Below are 13796 nucleotides of genomic sequence, written 5' to 3' on the forward strand. Positions count from 1 at the left end.
GCAAAACACACACAGGAAGCACAGCTGCCTCCCCAACCTGCCACAGTCAGGGAACAGCAGCAGAAATTAAACACTTGGAAAAAAAAAAAGCATAAAAACTTCTCTCCGTCAGATCTCCAGCTCTCCCTTCTGCCAATGGAAGCACATCTGATCCTACCTCTTGAAAACTCTGCTCAAACTTCCAGAGTTGCAGATATTGCTCCATTTTTAGCTGGTGTTTTTCCCAGAAGCCATCAAAGGCAGTCTCCATCTCACACAGCTGACCGAGCAACCTTGGGCACAGAGAAAGGACAGGACTGGAACAATCACAGAGGCAAGCAGAGATGGACAAGTCCCAGAGATCACTCACACAGGTTCCTCTGGACCCAAGGTCTCAGAAAAGTCAACAGACATGTACATATGACTGGAGAGGATCTCAGAGACTGAATGAAATCATCCCTGCAGAGGACAGCACCTGTGTGAAGCAGCTGTTGCTGTCTCCTTTGTCTGGGTACCACTGGCATGGGAGAGCCCTGCAGCTGCTGCACAGCCTCATCACAACAGGGGGCACAAAGGCCAGAGATGTCAAATCATCAGAGAAGTCTCCCAGCAATTTGAATGACTGGAGCACAATTCTGGTGCCTTTGTCTTTGTGGGTGACCCAAACACCACATCCACAGCTGAAGAATTGAGTGTTTCCAGTGAGAAGTCAGGGGATTGAGGAACACCATGCACTCACCGATTGACAGTCTCCCAGTCCCCAGGCCTCTCCTGCTGCTGCTCCTCACTGCACTCCCCAGAGCCAGGCTCCTCAAAACTGCTCAGAAGCAGCTTGCCCTCCTTTGTGACTGCTGTGATCTCCTCCTGAATAACACAGAGCATTCCTCATTCAGACTGCTGACTGGGAGATAAGGAGAAGTCATTTTGTGCTCCCCTGTGTGAACAGAAGCACCAATTCCCAACAGACCAAAGGGCTCCCAGCAGATGTTTTAGTCCCTCAACATGGAATGAGCCCCTGGAGCTGCAGGAGCATGGACTGGTCACCAGGCTGGGTGGAAACACATGAATCAGGCCACAGAATGATTCAGAGCCAGCACTGCCCCAGCTCTCTCCTGGTGCTGGCACACTTCTGCCCACAAGTTCATGTCCTAAAGTGAGATTGTCCACAGCTTGAAGGCTGTGCTTCACCAAGGTCAGGAGAGCAGCATCCCATGGGGAACAAAGCCAGGACACAGCACCACTCACTGCAACCTCCACACAGGAAATCAGCAATCCAAACACAACCTCTGCTCAGGGCAAGTTTAAACCCCTGGTGTCATCACTAGCATCAGCTGAGGTGCCCCAGAGCAAACATGTGCATTGAGTCAAGTATTTCAGGAAAAGAAAAAAAACCACAGAAATGAGGAGGGAGAAAACAGAAAACTCATGTGCCAGATGAACTGGGTAGAAAAGGCTCTGAGGAGTGACTGTGGGTGGTTCCACTGGAGAGCAGGTTCTGGAGGAGTCAGAGCCCATCCATGGATAAACCTCTTCAGGAAGAAGATGCACAAAGCCCAGACTTGCTCCAGTGCCTGCCTGCCCCAGACAGCCCCCAGCAGCCTGAACACAGCTAACACAACACCAGCAGGAGCAGGACCTGCAGGGCCCTGCCCTGCCCACACAGTGCCCAGTGCCAGCCCTGCCACTGGAACACCCTGGGATGGCCAGGGCAGAAACCCCTGTGGTGGTGGCACAGGCAGGAGACTCAGAGGAGAGCAGGAATGATGCAGCATGTCACAGGCTGCTGATATTCCATCTCTTACACCTCACTCCAGAGACCTCTGCTCCTCCTCTGATTCACAGCCCTTCATTATCCACAAAGCAAAGTGGCCTGACTGTCAAACAGGTGGTAACTTGGATTTTTCTGTTCAGTGTATCAATGGGGTTAATTTCACAGTTACTCTGTTTAATTAATTTCTGTCATCTGCTCATTGTGCTTGCCACCAGTTTCTGTCCAGCATCACAGCTACATAAATCATTCTGATTGACTAATTGTTTGAATTCAGGAATCAGCTGTACCAGTCTTGGGCTGTCATGAGAGTGACAAGGATCCCATGTCTTGCTGTCACCACAATCTGTGCAGTTTCTCATCTGCTTTTGTGTTTCAGGGGCTTAGAAGGAACAAAAGGAAAAAGCCAACAGACCTCACTTCAGACAAAAGCCAATGAGTGGTTTTGATATTTGAAATTAATAGATGAGGAATTAAAAGCAACAGATGGCCTGTACTGAGTGCTGCTGGGCTTTCTATGCACATGAAAACACGTGATGGGTTTTATTTCTCCACAGAGCCCAGAGCTGTGCTGAGCCCTACCTTGAGCTGGCAGTGCCCAGAGCAGGCACAGAGCTGGCACAGAGCTGGCACAGAGCAGGCACAGAGCTGCCACAGAGCTGGCACAGAGCCCTACCTTGAGCTGGCAGTGCCCAGAGCTGGCACAGAGCTGGCACAGAGCTGGCACAGAGCCCTACCTTGAGCTGGCAGAGCTGGCACAGAGCCCTACCTTGAGCTGGCAGTACCTCTGGGTGCGCAGGGCCAGGATGTGCTCAATGGAGTTCATGTCCTCAGGCAGCTCAGTCTCTGCCAGCTCGGTGCCAAAGCACTGCAGCAGCTGGGCAATCTCCTTCACTGTCAGTGCAAAGCTCTCAATGGCCTGTGGGACACAGGGACTGCAATCAGCTTGGGGTTCCTGGCATTCCTGCAGCCCAGCAGCTGTGCCAGGGCACCCTTGCTCTCAGAGAGCTGGGTGGGATGTGCACAGCACACAGACAGAACATCCCATGATGTTCTCATCAACCTGCCATCCAGCTGGGAGACAACAGCCCAGGGAGAACTGACAGTGAACAGGAAGCATGAAAACATCCAGCAAGGCACAACAACTGATTCCCGGCAGTTTGAAAGGAAAGTTCTTGCAAAGGGAAAGAACCAAACCTAGAAGGAAGTTTTCTGAATTCTCTGCATTTGGTCAGTATTCAGTAGGCAGTCCCATTACCCTTCTTCCCAAACACAGCCCTGATATTAATCACATTAATCACCATTATTAACAGAAAAGCCTATTTGGTATCTCCCATTAAGGGAATTTTAATGAAGATTTACAAAGACAGATCTTCCTGGAGCAGTTTCAGAAGGAGCCTGAGGGAGTCAGTCACCCAGTTCCCCTGCAGACCCATCCTGACAGCTCCTGGCTCCTCTGCATGTCTGGCCCAGGAGGGGCAGTGGCTCTGGGGATGATTTCCAGCCCCCAACATTCCCTGCCTGACTGCAAACCTTCCCAGGGAGTCCCAGGGGGCTGGGGGCCCGAGGCCAGCCCGCACTCACCGTCCTGAAGACCACCCACTCGCTGTGGCAGTACTCCAGGGAGCCCCCCAGCTCGGGGGTCAGCTGCTGCTCATCGATGTAGGTCAGCAGGTCACTCACCGAGCTCAGCATGACCACCTGCAGAGAAATGGGGCACAGCTGAGATGGCATCACCCCCTGCCCTCCATAAACACCTGCAGAGAAATGGGGCACAGCTGAGATGGCATCACCCCCTGCCCTCCATAAACACCTGCAGAGAAATGGGGCACAGCTGAGATGGGCATCACCCCCTGCCCTCCATAAACACCTGCAGAGAAATGGGGCACAGCTGAGATGGGCATCACCCCCTGCCCTCCATAAACACCTGCAGAGAAATGGGGCACAGCTGAGATGGGCATCACCCCCTGCCCTCCATAAACACCTGCAGAGAAATGGGGCACAGCTGAGATGGCATCACCCCCTGCCCTCTATAAACACCTGCAGAGAAATGGGGCACAGCTGAAATGGCATCACCCCCTGCCCTCCATAAACACCTGCAGAGAAACGGGGCACAGCTGAGATGGCATCACCCCCTGCCCTCCATAAACACCTGCAGAGAAACGGGGCACAGCTGAGATGGCATCACCCCCTGCCCTCCATAAACACCTGCACACACACAGGGTATGGCTGGCATCACCCCCTGCCCTCCGTAACACCTGCACAGATACAGAGCACTTGAGCAGGAAATTCCTCGTGGCTGAAGCGAAATCAGAGTGGGATAGAACCCCCTGAGCCCCCCTCATCCCCCCGAGCCCCCCGAGCCCCCCGTACCGGCAGCTTGAGCAGGAAGTCGCGCTGGCTGAACCCAAAGCAGAGTGGGTCAGAGCCCCCCAGGGCCCCCAGCCCCGAGCCCCCCGAGCCCCCCGAGCCCCCCGAGCCCCCCGTACCGGCAGCTTGAGCAGGAAGTCGCGCTGGCTGAACCCAAAGCAGAGTGGGTCAGAGCCCCCCAGGGCCCCCAGCCCCGAGCCCCCCGAGCCCCCCGAGCCCCCCGAGCCCCCCGTACCGGCAGCTTGAGCAGGAAGTCGCGCTGGCTGAAGCGGAAGCCGATGTCGGTGAAGGTGCGCTGCAGGAGGCCCGTGGGCCGCAGGACCATCACCAGGTGCAGGTTCCCGGGGAAGGAGGCCTGGGGGGACAGGGGCAGCTCTGCGGCGGGCACGGGCACAGCACGGCCCCCCGGCTTTGCCCACTGCTGCCGACAGTTCACTTAAAACAGGAGGGAGACGCTGGGAGAGGTTAGGGATGCGGGATGTAACTGCAGCACGGCTGTCCAGCCCCACTTCCCCTAGCTGCAGGCCTGCAGGCACACTTATTACAAACTTTAATAATATAGAGACTGTTCATCGTTATAACTTGGGGAGTGAAATTACAACTTAGCAGGGAACAGAGGGCTGGAACACTGAGAGGGATGACAGATTGAGGAAGCAAAACTTATTGCCAAACTTGCTAATCATCCCGTAACTGCATCAAGCACACTCATCTTGCCCTTGGTAATTACCAGGCAACATTTAATTTGTGGCAAGAATTTGGAATTTCCTGTCTACACTGCTGGAGCCTTTTTCCAAGCATATGGTTGGCAGGTGCATTTTTAAATAGAGCTGTGAAAAGGGTTCTTGAGAACGAAAAAGAATTTTTAAGAAAGTAGGAGTTGCATCATTAAATTATGGATAAGCACATGATGCAAAGAGTTGAGTTAATTAAGACATGATTTGCTCTGAGGTCCTGCCAGGCCAGGTTACATTTCTCTCCTCCTTATATCTCTTGCTCCACAAAACATGATATTAACCTCTCTAGCAAGGGTGAGAACAATGAACATGTTCAGGTACTTTGGGGCACTTCACCTGTGCCTTCCAAACCAAGATCACTGCCACAAACAGCACTGGTGCTGTTTAACACAGGCCTGACTCACCCCTGAGATCTGCATCACTCTCTGCTCTGCTTTCCTGCCCAGGAAGGGGCTGGTTGTGGCTTCCACTGCCCACAACTTCCCTTAGAAATGGACAGGCACTTTTAGGATCATATAAGCCACATAAATCCAATATATTGATCTGCTGTTATTTTAAGTAAGAGCAGAAAAAAAAAATATATTGTGAATGAAACGATAAACCCATTCCCTTTGGAAGTCAACAAGAGTGGTGCCAGGGACAAAGACTTGGCACTGGAAACAGCACAAACCATTAAACTCCAGAGACACTGGTGCTGTCTCCTGCCCCAGCACCTGGGCAGCACAAAATGCCTCCTCTGCAACTGCAGGCTCCCACCCCAACCCTCTCCTGCAAAATGCAGCAGGAATATCCCACCCTCCCTGGGTCTGGGATCATTATTCCTCTCCATCCCTGTCCCTGTAACCCTGTTTGGCTCTTGCAGCTTTGGCCTCTCTTACTCCTCGAGTCCTTTCTGCCAGGAACCCTTTGGGCTCAGAGCAAACTCCCTGCAGGAGGAGGCTGGCTCTCCAAACCCTGCTCCCCACGGGCAAACCTGCAGGTTTTGGATGTCTGAGCCTGGGGCAGGGAAGCCACAGCTCCAGGAAGAGGGAGCAGCAGCAGGAGACAAGCACAGCCTGCCCAAATTCCCCTGCACAGGAGGAATCCCTGAGAGCAGGGATGCCCCTGTGTGGGACACAGAAAAGGTATGAAACTCTCAGAAAGCTGTGAAAACAAACCTCAGGAGGGAGAAATGCAAGGAGGCTGAAGGAAGACACAAGCACTATTGGCTGGAAAGTTGTTAAAAGACTTTGTAACAAAGAGAACTTCAGCTTTCAGATGTTTCAGCTGATCTTACACATACAGGATCAAGGTCAGCACTCAGAAGGAGGGACAAAACAAGTAACACAGCTTTGCAAATGATACCTAACATATTCCAAGCATGGGAAAAAATGAACAAGACAAGAAATGAGCTTGTAGAAAGACAGACACCAGCAAGCCATGTCCTGTGCCCTCTCAGACACTAAAGGGAAAGGATGAAATGTTAGAGGAAAACCTACAGAGACCAGTAATTCCTCAACATTCCTGTAGGGACTGTATCTTTTTTAATCCTTGCAACACTTTTAGTTTTTCTCAGGAATGAAGTACAAGTAAGTTTCCTGAAAACTGAACTCTAACCATACTGAAGGTACTGCTGCAAAAACCCCTTCCCACAATGTATTAAAGAAATCAAAGACAAAAGGATCCTTAACCTTGCCTTATGCTTTATCTTATCATTTGTAAGACCAAAAAGAATCCTGTGCACTTGATAAACCTGGGGTTATGTAACAGAACACCTAAAGAACCCTCTAAAGCTTTGTCCTCTGCAGCACACCAGAAAGGCAGAGAGCTACCAGCACAATTTCACTAAATCAGGCAGCTGGCAACATTTCACTGTGCTCACTGTCTCACTGACCACACACATGGACACCCTAAGGCCAGTTCAGCAACTTTATAAATGCACATTTAACTATAACCACACAGAGAGCCTGGTTTAATCAATACAGACAAACTGGCTAATAAAGCACAGGAAAGGACATGCACTGAAAGCATCACAGTTCCTGCCTCATTACTGAGCATCTCATTCTGACACATTTAGTGGTATTTATACATTTCCCTCAGTTTCAGGAGCTCAGTTTTCAGAGACTATTCTTCCCTGCAGTTCACTGGGGCATCCATGAGGCTGGTAATCAATAAACATTAAAAAAATGTTAATTGCAGTAAGTTTCTTTCTAAGCCCTGCAGACTGAGGCCAGGAGTCCTTATACAGGTGCTGAACTTCATGACTTCCTGCTGTCCCTTAAAGGAAAAGTCATGCAGTAAAAAGGCAGGTACAGCTGCTTTGAGCCTTTAACATCCCCCAGAGCCAGAATGAAACTCCTGAGTGCTCTGCTGCCTTTCCTTCAGCTGGCAGAATTAACCCCCAGAGATGCTGCCAGCAGCACCAGGCACACATCTGTGCAGGGCCCCTTCCTGCCAGGGCAGCAGGAGCTGGGTACCAGTGACACCCAGGGGTACTGGGGCACCAGTGACACCAGTGACACCCAGGGGTACTGGGGCACCAGTGACACCAGTGACACCAGTGACACCAGTGACACCCAGGGGTACTGGGGCACCAGTGACACCCAGGGGCACCAGTGACACCAGTGACACCAGTGACACCCAGGGGTACTGGGGCACCAGTGACACCAGTGACACCAGTGACACCAGTGACACCCAGGGGTACTGGGGCACCAGTGACACCCAGGGGCACCAGTGACACCAGTGACACCAGTGACACCCAGGGGCACTGGGGCACCAGTGACACCAGTGACACCAGTGACACCAGTGACACCAGGGCACTGGGGCACCAGTGACACCAGTGACACCAGTGACACCCAGGGGCACTGGGGTACCAGTGACACCAGTGACACCAGTGACACCAGTGACACCCAGGGGTACTGGGGCACCAGTGACACCAGTGACACCAGTGACACCAGTGACCCCAGGGGTACTGGGGCACCAGTGACACCAGTGACACCAGTGACACCCAGGGGTACTGGGGCACCAGTGACACCAGTGACACCAGTGACACCCAGGGGTACTGGGGCACCAGTGACACCAGTGACACCCAGGGGCACTGGGGTACCAGTGACACCAGTGACACCAGTGACACCAGTGACACCCAGGGGCACTGGGGTACCAGTGACACCAGTGACACGCAGCAGGACAGAGGTACCAGTGGTATCAGTGGTACCCAGGGGTACCATACCCAGCAGTACTGGGTAACCAGTGATACCCAGCAGTACCAGCAGTACCAGTGATACCCAGCAGTACCAGTGATACCCAGCAGTACCAGCAGTACCAGTGATACCCAGCAGTACCAGTGATGCCCAGCAGTACCAGCAGTACCAGCAGTACCAGTGATACCCAGCAGTACCAGCAGCACCAGCAGTACCAGTGATACCCAGTGGTACCAGTGATGCCCAGCAGTACCAGCAGTACCAGCAGCACCAGCCGTGCCCACCGCTCCCGCAGGGATGACCCCACTAAATTCCCCCCGCGCCGCCGGACCCCGAGCGCTGCGGGCGCTGCCCCCGGGCCGTGCCGGTGCCGGTGCCGGTGCCGGTGCCGGTGCCGGTGCCGCAGCAGGCGGCCCAGCCTTACCGCATGCCGGGCGGGCCGGTAGCCCCGGCGCGGGCCCGCCTCCGCCATCGCCCCGCGCCCGGGATGCGAGCGGGGCGCGGACGCTGCGGATGCTGCGGATGCTGCGGATGCTGAGGATGCCGAGGATGCTGATGATGCCGAGGATGCTGCTGATGCCCAGGATGCCGCTGATGCCGAGGATGCTGCGGGTGGAGCGGCGCTGCCCCGCCGGCCCGGCAGCGGTTCGGGCAGGCAGGCACAGCCCTGCCGGCTCCCGGCTCGCAGCCCCGCTCTCCTCCCCAGCGCCGGCTTCGCTTTTAAGGTGGAATGCCAAAAATCATCCTGCAGACTGCCGCTGCGAGGACTGTGCTCCCAGCTCGGGGCTCTCCCCTTGCCTTTCCCCCTGCCGAGCTCCAAGGTGCCTTTGCAGTGCTCCGGGGGCAAACCCGGGGAAAAGGCTCCGGCCACAACCCGGGGCTTGCCCGACACCGCTCCCCACAGCCCGGTCTGCCCAGGCAATTAGAGACACACATAAAGAGTTAAAGCAAAAATCTGTACAGTGTGATAGAAAAATTTCCAAGATCAGATGCACCACCGCAGAGCTGCAGTTGCATATACATATGCTGGAAAAAAATAGGACACGGTCTGTGCTTTAAATTCAGCTTCATGGCACTCCTTTGCTTCAAAATTGTGCAAAGATCAAAAAAGGATTATTTTTTTTTTAATTGCATCAGGATTTATGACGTGTGATTGGAAAAGAAATCAGGATTGAAATTTTTGTCCTTACACCTTCTGGACACAGAGACAGCCATTTAGGACCTGACTCTTTTTAAGGCAATATTCCCAAGTCTTAAGATTCAGTGGACAGAGGTTTCCGGCTTCTCTTCCCTCTTTGCACAGAGCACCTCCCATTCCTTGCATGGACAGCCCAGATACTGCAGGCAAAGTCACCTCTCCACACGGACACACAGCTCACCAGCCACACCAACAGGGTGTATGCTCAGATAATTACATTTCTTATTAACCACAAAATGAACGACACTTCTGTAGAAGCTACAAATTAGGACAGGATTTTTTCCCATTTGAAACTTCCAGACTATGCAAAGCAAGTGCATCACCCTTAAAGGATGCTCTTGGTATTAGCACCTGTTCAAACACTGGCAGCAGGGCTGAATTTTGATGATCACCTTCAAGAACTCCTTTCTAAATGCTGCTTCTTCTCTAGAGGTATGGTAACCACACCTGCAAGTTCAGTTTCTAACATTCAGAAAAATCAGAACCAAAAATACTCTTAGTGGTTCCTCATTCCCACTGCAAAAAGGAAACCCTCTCTGCCTCCTCTGGGATGCTGACCAGCACAGCCAGGTATTTATAACACCCAGTTCAGCTGTAGCAGTACTAACAATTTAAAATTCTGTAAGATCTAACTTTATCAGAACCAGGCAATTTTCTGTCTCAGTACCCACCCTCCACTTCTTCCTTTCTCAGATGGACTGATGTATTTAACCATTCCATGATTATAAACAGAAGCAAACACAATAATAATAATACACCCAGAATATTTCCATTGATCTACCCTCATGGGATGGGGTGGTTGGGAAAGGATTTTTCTGTTAGCTCCTGCCCCCCCATGCACCCATAAACACAACTTTCCTACAGCTGCATGCTCTGTTGGGAATCCAAGCTCTGATTCCAAGTCACAGTGCAATGCAGAATTACCAAACCCCACTTGTGAGCCAGGTTCAGATATGTACTAGATAATTTAAAACACATTAATGCATCCAAACACTTTTAAAATAGATTTTTCCACCCATGCCCACATAGAAATGCTTGTGAAGCCTGTTTAAAGAACTTACAACTTCCAGTCACCAACAATTAGTAAAATGAACTAATAACCAGTGTCAAGAAAGAACACATATGAAGCCAAATTTTCCACCCATCAAAAGCACAGAACATAGCACAAAACATATTTGAACCACTGCAACAGAGTATAAAAACAGCAAATGGATCAAACAAGCAAATTAACACACAAATAGCTCATTTACACAGGGAAATTAATTCCAGGGCCATAAAGCAAACTGCTGCCTGGAGAGAAAGCAGGAGCAGCACTGCTCCTGGCTCCCAGTGCTTTCTGAAGGAGATGCATCAAGGCTTGGTGAACCAAATGCAATTACCATTACACAGGACTTACTGCTATTTTCTGGAGAGTCGTTTTGACTGATGTCCATGTGTCCAGTCTCCTGTCCAGGATCAGGATAAATTTAGTGTCAGACTCATGTTGACTGCAAGACAAGAAAATAACAATAACCAGATCATGTTCCAAGAAAAGTGACTGTTCCCAAAAAAAAAACAAATCCAAGAACTCAGAATGCAAAGCACAATTTAGCATTTCTACAGCTCCTGAAATTCCCTTTGAAATTCTCCTGAACACCCAAACTCTTTCCACTGATGCTTTTACAGCAGGACAAGGGGCAACAAGCACAAAGTGACACACAAGAATTCCACCTGAACATGAGGGAAAATGTCTTTCTGCTGAGGTGACAGCACACTGGAACAGGCTGTGAGGAGAGACTGTGGAACCTCCTTCTCTGGATATTTTAAAAACCCATCTGGAGCTTTCAATACCTCCAGATACTGCAGCACAGCCTGCTCCAGGTGAAGCTGCTCTGGGGGATTTTAGGATCCCTTCCAACCCAAGCTGCTCTCTAGCATCTGCACATCTCCCACCCCAACCCTTCAGTGGTTGTGGAAGCCCAGGGTGAAGCACCTCTGAACTGTGTGCAAGGTGGTGACAGCAGAGTGCTCCTGAGAGCCCAAGGGGTGCTGAGAGGGGCCCTGCAGAGGAGAGCTGAGCCCCTGCCCAGTGCCCAGCCCACAGCAGCAGGGGATGGCTCCTGCCTTGTTCAGGGACAGCAGGGGGACACCAGGGCAGGGCCAGCCTGGCACTGGGATTGGGCTCTGTGGCTCTCCCAGCACGTCCTGCTGGGGAGGCAGTGATTGCTGGCAGGAGTTTTCCAGCACACTCCCCTTGGCTGGGCAGCTCCTGACATCCCTTTTAACACCCCAAGCCTTTGAGCTGCTTTGAAATGCCCAGTCTGCCCAAGCCAGCCCAGGGGATGCTCAGCTGCCCTGTCTGTAATTCAAATATTCCAGCACACCCTGCAGGCAGCTGAGCTACAACCTGCACACAGCTGTGGCCAGGCCAGCTTGGAACCAAGCCCTGCCCCCTGAGTGAATTTACAGGATCCCCAGGTAATATCTGCAATATTTATTTTGTGGATGCTGGAACAGGATTGCCACGTCCACAGCACCTGTCCAGCCAGGGGGAGAGGCTCCAGGACACGTGCAGGTGTCTGCACAGCCCTGGGCCAGCAGCATCTCTGCTAATTCCTGTGCTTGGCAAAGCAAACACATGCTGGGTTACTCAGAAGTATCACACAGCACACAATACTTGGCAAGGCACTACAGAAAAAAAAAAAAAAACAGACACTTGAAGCCAGTGCAGGAGATTTCATTCAGTGCACATCTTGCTCCTCTGGTCTGTGGCAGCTACAGCTCTGACAAATGTACTTAAGAGGAATTAGCAGCTGTGCTCACAGGGATAAAACATAAAATTCCCTTTGACTCATAACAATAACTGACTGAAGACAGGCAGAGGCACCCAACTCCCAAGCCATCCTACAGATCTGATGGATCTGTAACATCACACCCAAAGTGCAAAGGTTCCATTTGAATTTATTCAGTGCCTTTGAAGTGCAGCAAAAAAGAGCAGAGAAAATGAATATCAGATTTTACATATGGGTCATACACAGAACTTTTACATGTAATAAAGTCTGAGGTTGTGAGCATGGTGAGCCTGAATTTTCAGCCAAAACCTTTATTTGCTTAGAATAGTTTAGGCAATGTGAGACAATTCTGCAGGACTCTGCCAGCTCTGGTCACCCCCACCATGAGCTGTGACCCAGGTGGGTGGGAGCAGGAAAAGGGTCCTTTGGTTTCAGGCAAAAACAAAACCCCTGGTTTTTCAGCACACCCTAAAATTTTAAAAGATATGTCTCTGAGCTATAAGAAACAAAACTCCCCTGAGTTCCTAAGAGTCTGTAATTGAAAAATCTAAACTGTGTTTACACAGAACTGCTGTAACCACAAGAAAACCCAAAGAAAACCCCCAGAACCCAAGTGAGGAGAGAGGGCAGCCAGCCTGTGGTGCAGTGGCAGGTAAGAAAAGCTGAAGCAGCCATGAACTCAGGACAAGGTCATGCTCAGAGAGCAGCCCCTGGACATGCTCATTTACTTTTGTCAGCTCCCTCAGAGAAACAAAGAGGAAAGCCCCAGCAGTCAGACAGCCTTGTCCCTACTGTGGGACATTTGCCATTTATTCTAGGGCCAGTGCAGAAAGTCTGTGACTATTTGCAACACAGCCCTTGCAGGTTTATCAGATTTCCAGCCTGTGATGTACCTTTTAGCCTGACAATAAAAATAAATCAATGCTTTCTACCAGGGCTCTGGGGGCTCTTGGTTTGCATCCAGCAGCAGAAAGATGGAGACAAATAACCAAGGCAAGGATTATTTCTCTCTGGGTGTTTCTTGCCCCCTTTCCTTTTCCCCTCATCCTTAACTTTGTATGTGTTGCAGGATGCACCAGACTAAAAATAAAGACCTGGGATGTTTTGCAGGACCTGAAATTGGATCCTGGAGCCTGCAGTTGTGAGATTTAGCACAGGACTGAGAGTCTCCTTGCTGCTGGTGGGATCAGAGCACACCATCACGACCTGGCCAGTGCTGAAATTCAGAGGTATTTATAGCCACCAGCACCCTGCACTGAGCCACTGCTCTGTGCTATCAGTCACAGCTCTGACCCACTCTGCACCTCCCCTCCCAGCCTAGATGGAACAGGCAAGGCTTGTCTGAACACCAAAGAGCTGCAGAGTCAAAGAATAGAATAGAATAGAATAGAATAGAATAGAATAGAATAGAATAGAGCAGAATAGAATAGAATAGAATAGAATAGAATAGAATAGAATAGAATAGAATAGAATAGAATAGAATAGAATAGAATAGAATAGAATAGAATAGAATAGAATAGAATAGAATAGAATAGAATAGAACAGAACAGAATAGGAGTAGAGTAGAATAGAATAGAGTAGAATAGAGTAGAATAGAGTAGAATAGACTAGAATAGACTAGAATAGAATAGACTAGACTAGAATAGAATAGAATAGAATAGAATAGAATAGAATAGAATAGAATAGAATAGAGTAGAATAGAGTAGAATAGAATAGAGTAGAATAGAATAGAATAGAATAGAATAGAATAGAATAGAATAGAATAGAATAGAATAGAATAGAATAGAATAGAATAGA

General features: G+C 50.5%; 1 protein-coding gene across 3 annotated transcripts in view; it reads right to left on the reverse strand.

The window, feature by feature from the left end:
- MCF2 (MCF.2 cell line derived transforming sequence) overlaps positions 1–13796 on the reverse strand; it is a 52543-nt gene that overhangs the window by 27014 nt on the left and 11733 nt on the right. For all 3 annotated transcript variants that reach the window (XM_079319355.1, XM_079319356.1, XM_079319354.1), the window contains exons 4-9: positions 10625–10715; positions 4353–4472; positions 3332–3448; positions 2517–2666; positions 719–843; positions 158–272 (exon numbers count right to left, since the gene is read on the reverse strand). In XM_079319355.1, coding sequence (XP_079175481.1) covers positions 158–272; positions 719–843; positions 2517–2666; positions 3332–3448; positions 4353–4472; positions 10625–10715 — 718 coding nt within the window. The remainder of the gene's footprint in view (positions 1–157; positions 273–718; positions 844–2516; positions 2667–3331; positions 3449–4352; positions 4473–10624; positions 10716–13796) is intronic.

The sequence above is a fragment of the Erithacus rubecula genome (assembly GCF_903797595.1).
Source record: "Erithacus rubecula genome assembly, chromosome: 15".
Classification (NCBI taxonomy): Eukaryota; Metazoa; Chordata; class Aves; order Passeriformes; family Muscicapidae; genus Erithacus; species Erithacus rubecula.